This window comes from Coptis chinensis, chromosome 1, assembly GCF_015680905.1.
Source record: "Coptis chinensis isolate HL-2020 chromosome 1, ASM1568090v1, whole genome shotgun sequence".
Taxonomy (NCBI): Eukaryota; Viridiplantae; Streptophyta; class Magnoliopsida; order Ranunculales; family Ranunculaceae; genus Coptis; species Coptis chinensis.
The window spans coordinates 39,421,700-39,428,213 of NC_141456.1; the positions used below are offsets into that span (position 1 = coordinate 39,421,700).

Genomic DNA, 6,514 nt, shown 5'->3' on the forward strand with positions numbered 1-6,514 from the left:
CTGCATCAGCAGTAGCATTTGGGCAAAAGAGGTAAAGGAAGGGCTAAGGGTTCCGACAACAAAAACAAACAAAAAAGATAGTTGTTTTTATGAAGATATGTATATATAATATTAGAGGAATAAATTATCTGAAAAAAGCAAAAGACTTCAATACTTTTAGAGTTCAGAATAAACTATCTTGTTTTTGCTTCCTTAAAACGAAAGCCAAAAAAGAAAAATTTCAAGGTATTAGTAATGTATGTTGTCCTTCTTGGACTTTTGAGAACAATTACTCTAGTGATTTTTCTGGTCGTATATGGCTCTCTTGGGATCCTTCTAAGCTATATATCAACAAAATCCTGGAAAGTGCTCAATTCATCCATGCCCAGGTCACTGTCCTAGCTACTTCACAGGTTTTTCACCTTACGAGTATCTATGCAAGCAATTAAAGATCTGAAAGACTGTTACTCTGGAAAGATATCATCAACCTACATGGCACAGTTACTGGGCCTTGGTGTGTGATGGGTGACTTCAATAATGTCCTTTACTCTCATGAAAGGATCAGCTCAAAATTGGTTCACCCGAGGGAAACTACTCCCTTTGCTCTTTGTCTCAACACTGTAAGTCTTTATGATCACAGCTCTAGTGAATGTTTCTTTAGCTGGACTAACAATGGTGATGGCTTTTTTCGAAAGTGGTCCAAGATTGACAAGTGCCTGATCAACCCTATGTGGGTAAACATGTTTCCCTCTTCTGGAGTTGAGTTCTTGCCGCAGGGTCTCTCTGATCATACTCTGATATTGTTAACCCTTTCTAATATGGTTACTTGCAGACCTCCTTTCAGGTTTTGTAACTACTAGCTGGTCAATTCTTTATTCAAGGATACTCTATGCAAATGTTGGTCTATACCAAATCAAGGAAATCCTTCTTATATGCTCTCCAAGAAGCTTAAACTTCTAAAGGCTAATCTCAAAGGATGACCTAGACTCAACTCCATTGATCTTCAGAATTTGGTGAACATGGCAAAAACAAATCTTGAAGAGATACAAAAGTAGCTGCATGCGAAGCCTCTAGACATTCATCTATTCAATCTTGAAAGAGTTAAGAGGTTGGAGCTATGTTCTCTCATGCACATGGAGGAATATGATCTTTTGCAAAGAACTCATACTGATTTGCTATCCTTTGGGGACAGAGGCAATTCTTTCTATCATAACTCTGTAAAAGAAAAAAAAGACCAGGAATAACATTTGGTCTATTATTGGTTCACAAGGAGTTATACAGGAGGGACAGGACAATGTGGCCCAAGCATTCATCTCTTATTATACAGAGCTCTTGGGAGAAGCCTCACTATCGACTTGCTCCCCCCAGTTCCTTGAGCAGCTAGATCTCAAAGTGTTAACAGCAGATATGGCCAATAATCTGGCGAAAGAGATTTCAGATTTGGAAATCAAAGAAGCCATTTTCTCTATGGATGACAATAAAACCCCGGGACCAGATGGATTTAACTCTTTCTTTTTCAAGAAGTCTTGGGATATTGTGGGTAAGGATTTCATTCTTGCTATTAGGTATATGTTTTCACATAAATCTATCCAGAGAGGTACAAACTCGACTCTTTTATGCTTAGTACCTAAAACTCTTGCACCTTCAAAGGTTGATGAATTCCGACCCATTTCTTGTTGTAATACTATATATGTGTGTTACTAAGATTCTTACAAGCTGGATGAAGGAGTGTATCACTTTCTTAATCTCTGGAGCTTAGTCTGCTTTTGTCCCGGGCAGAAACATCCATGATAATCTTATTCTGGCCCATGAACTTATTCGAGGATACTCAAGGAAACATGGAACAAGAAATTGTGCTATCAAGATTGATATCAGGAAAGCATTTGATTCTATCGACTGGAATGCTATGGAAATGATTATGCATAGTTTTGGGTTTCCCTCTCTCTTCATTGACTGGCTTACTATGTGCTATGGCTCTCCTACATACTCCATTATTATTAATGGCACTTCGGAAGGATTCTTTGAAGGAGGAAAAGGATTGCGACGAGGTGACCCTATCTCGCCATATCTGTTTGTCCTTGTTATGGAGATTCTATCTGGGCTTCTACGGCAAGCACTCCTCTCTGGGCAGATTCATCGTCACTCTAAGTGCAAAAAATTAAGTATTTCTCATCTGTTTTTTGCGGACGATGCCTTATTATTCTGCAAAGGTGACATGGCCTCCATGCTAGCTGTGAAGGAGATACTCCTAAAATTTTCACTAGCTACAGGACTGAATATAAACTCGGCCAAATCCACTCTTCTAGTTGGTTGTATGTCTCATGCAGCTGGGGAGGATTTAACTTCTGCAATGGGCATCTCTCTCATATCACCTCCTATCTCTTATCTTGGTCTTCCCTTGACTACTATAAGGCTTGGCATCAAATATTGTCTCCCATTGGTAGAAAGATTAACTTCGAGAATCTCTAACTGGAAGAATATATCTTTATCCAGAGCAGGTAGCTTGAACTCATATAGTCAGTGCTGTCTTCCTTTCAAGTTTATTGGTTCAAAACTTTTGTGCTTCCTAAGAAAGTTCTTGACAAGGTCTCCAAGATTTACAATCGTTTTCTTTGGTCTGGGCCTAGCATGATAAACAAAATGCACCATGCAAGTCATGAGGTTCTCAGATACTCAAAGGAGCAGGGTGGTTTGGGCATGACTGATGCACGAACATGGAATAAGGCTGCATATTGTGGGTTAGTATATAGAATTGCAGTGAAAGAGGACTCTTTGTGGGCTAACTGGACCTGGAGCCAGTAGATCAAAAAGCAGTTTTTCTGGACTATGAAAATTCCTTCCAGCTGCAGAGATATAGCTCGGAATCATATTAAGTATATCATTGCAGACGACAAGTATACTTGGTCCTGGCATGACCTATGGTGCACGAGCAAACCTTTGTGGGAGATACCTGAAGTAAGGAATCTTATCAATCTCAATGAGGTTGCTAAAGTTAGTGAAGTATTGGAACAAGGTGAATGGTCTTCAGCTATCACTTCCCTCCCAAATGGAAATATCAAGAATTTCATTATGAGGATTGAAGTAAATAGATATCTTGAGAAGGATGAGGTGGTATGGGCTCCTAGTACCACAGGTGAATTTACAGTGAAATTTGTGTATGCTGTTCTAAGGAAAATGCGCTCAAAGGTGAAATGGTATAGAGTGGTCTGGGGGAAGCTCTATTTCCCTAAGCATTCTTTCACTTTATGGCAGTTACTCTCAAATTGCCTTCCTACTCAAGATAGATTGATTCAAAAGAATGTTCTGCAACACTCTGTATGCAGTCTCTACAATGTCTCGACATAACACCTAAACACTTATTTTTTGACTGTCAATATTCAAAGAAAGTGTGGGAGCAAGTCAAGAGAAAATTTGGGATAGGTGGGAATGTGCAGGGCTCTACAGAAGAATGGTATAAGATATTCAGACTATGTATAATCAACTCTTCCAGTGTTGATATCTGTAAGGCATGCATTGGTGCTACAGTTCACGAAATCTAGTGTGAGAGGAATTGAAGGAAGAAGGAGAATCAAAAGGTCCCAGCGCTGCAGCTAAGCAACAAGATTCTGTCCGATATGCAGTTATACCTCCAAAGGAATCTATCAGATGTCAAAGAATCGGTATCCCTGAGAATTTTGGCAGCAAGATTGGGGCTTAAGCTAAAATTCAAAGAACCAACGCCCAACTTGATCAAATGGGCATCGGTAGCTGAGGGAACTTACATGTTAAATACATATGGTTCTGTCCAAGATACATGAAATGGCTTTGGAGGGATCATTAGAGATGCTATGGGGAATGTTATGCTGGCATATGCAGGAAGTTCGACCAAGCCTTCGGTCCTCTATCAGGAGCTTATAGCTATCGCAAAGGGTATGCAGTATGCAAAGGAGATAAGAATCACCGAACTGGAGGTCAACTCAGACTCATCAGTGGCCATAAGCATCATTCGGGGCCCAAGTAAAAGCCCATGGCATTGTTCCAATTTAGTGGCCCATATTGAAGCTCTTAGAAACCAGTTTGTCAAATGTAGTTTTAATCATGTATATAGGGAGGGAAATCAGGCAGCTGATTACTTCTCCAAGTTGTACAGATCACAAGTTGATCTTGACATTTCTTTTTATCCTCCGCTTGATTTTACGTTGCATAACATAGTGCAAGAGGATAGAAAATGAACTTTGTACTTGAGAATTTCTTCTTATACAGGTTGAGGTCAGCCAAAACCTCTAAACTTTTGAAGAAAAAAAATGAAGAGATAAGAAAAGAGATTATCATAGAAACATGAGCAAAAACAGTGATACACCTGTATTCTGTTCTTCATGATGAAAATATGCCACCCCCAAATAAGTTTGGGGCATGGGTTGTTTGATATAGAACGAGAAATACATGGTTTATTATACTAGGGATAACTATTCTACTATGAAATCTTTTTGGGTTTTTGTATTTTTGAAAATATATGTAATGCAAATAATCTAATATGCATGCATGATTATTATTACACTAATAAGTGAAGAAATAAAAAAGTGTGAAATATAAAGTACGTAAACAACTATTTATACAGACACATATGAAATGTGTGTGTGTTTTTTTTTTTTTTTTTTTTTTTAGAGTAATTGTTTTTCTCAATCTAAAGGTATCTCTAACCATATAGAGGTTTTGACAAGAAAATAAAATTATACGTTGATCTGGTATCATTTTGGTTACTACGGGGCGTATAATTTTCATTTTTATATCCTCTAGTTTTGAAAACTATGGAGAGATATTTTAAGAAACTCGTACTCAAAAAGCTGTGATTCTAAACACTAAGTTTTGAAAACAAATCATACAGGTAATCTCAGGCAACTTTCGTGTCGGCTCTTTATTGAACCCAATCCAGTCAGACTGTGGCTTCAATTATGTGTGTTGGGGGGTTTACTACGCAAGACATAATTTAAGGGTTTAGTTGATTGGACACATGTGGGTGGTGGAACTAGGTCGCTTTGGTGGATTTTGGTAATTCTGGTTAAAATGGGATGGGAACCAATGCTCTGTTCTGATTGTTGTAGGTACCTTGTTATTGTCTAAATGTATTTGATGGTTGACGTGATGATATGTTGGTGAGCAAATGGACAATTAGTATCTATATGGTTTAAGCTGAGACAAAAAGTGCATGGTGATAAGGGTGACCCTTAGTAATACATAATTGATCCTTAAACCGCCCTTAGAATAATGGAGATTGCGTACTTCTAAGGGTTGGTCTATATAGAATCCATTGCCCATTTTGTTTTTGGAAAAATCACATACTATTGATGTATGGAGAATCTTGCATTAAAAGAACAAAAAAAAACAACTGTTTTTGAAAAAGAAGTGTGAAATAAAGAAAGAAAAAATTGTATACTCCCTCCACAGTTTCACACTTACTCAAACGACGAGTAAAAAGTGTTTTACAAAGAATATGCGATATATACATAGACTAAGGTTCCGCTACTTACAACCACACACTCCAAATGGAGTGGTTCGATTACCTTAAGGATGCACTCCCATGGAATGCATCGAGAAAACATAACATGAATATTTTATAGTCATATATTCAAGATTATATGTGTGGTCATTTTAAGTCAGATTCCCCAAGACTATGCATAAAATGGATGATATATGTTGTTAACTATATACTAATAATCTAAACAGTTGGGGGTCTTTATAGAAAAACATACGAAAGTATAGTATACACTCCCAAATAGAATGAAATGATGTAGCTGGAGTGTAAGATGCAGAATGATAAGAGAATGTGTGTTTTTTTTTAAACAGTAAGCTGTGGTTAGGCTAACCCCCACCTGTATTCTATTAATCATTAACCATTTCATACATAAATTTGTCCACACGTATCATCATTTACAATACATTGTAATCTCTGATCTAATAGGGGAACAAATTGCAATACAAAATCAGTTGAATCATGAAAGGATGCTAGGTAGTCTGCAGCTCGATTCACTTCTCTAAACGTATGAGAGAAGGAGATCGATGAAATTGAATCTGCTCCTCTTCATATCAATAGCTTTGAGTATATCCAGGCAGTTCCACAGAGGTTTTTCCACTTTGTTGATTGCATTCACCGCTCTCAATGAGTCCGATTCCAACTCCACATCCTTGTACTCCTCCATTATACATCTGTGTAAGCATATATCTATCGCCTTAAGCTCCTGGAATAGAACCGAAGCCATACCTCCACTCCCACTGAAGCCAGCAAGCACCTGTCCATCCTTGTCTCGTATTACCCTACCATGGCCAGCACCACTACTGCTCACAACACCGTCGACATTAGCTTTTACTCTTTCTCCTGCTGGTGGATTCCAAACAACGCCAGTTTGCTTTGGAATTGTACACCTTGTGACAATGTGAAGTCTGTGAAATATATTTCTGGCTTTGACCGTATCCTTTACCTCAGGTCTGAGAACTTGCAGATAGTTTTTATTGTCTCTAACCATCTTCTCAAAAACACTTTTTACGGTCTTGCTAGTAT

The 6,514-nt window shown here is 38.1% G+C and overlaps 1 protein-coding gene across 1 annotated transcript; it reads left to right on the forward strand.

Annotated features, from left to right (window-relative positions):
* The first annotated feature begins 3,806 nt into the window (after positions 1 to 3,806).
* Positions 3,807 to 4,190, forward strand: LOC147523932 (uncharacterized). The gene has a single exon (XM_086572986.1). The coding sequence runs from the start codon at positions 3,807 to 3,809 to the stop codon at positions 4,188 to 4,190; it is 384 nt and encodes a 127-aa protein (XP_086429112.1).
* Positions 4,191 to 6,514: the final 2,324 nt, after the last annotated feature.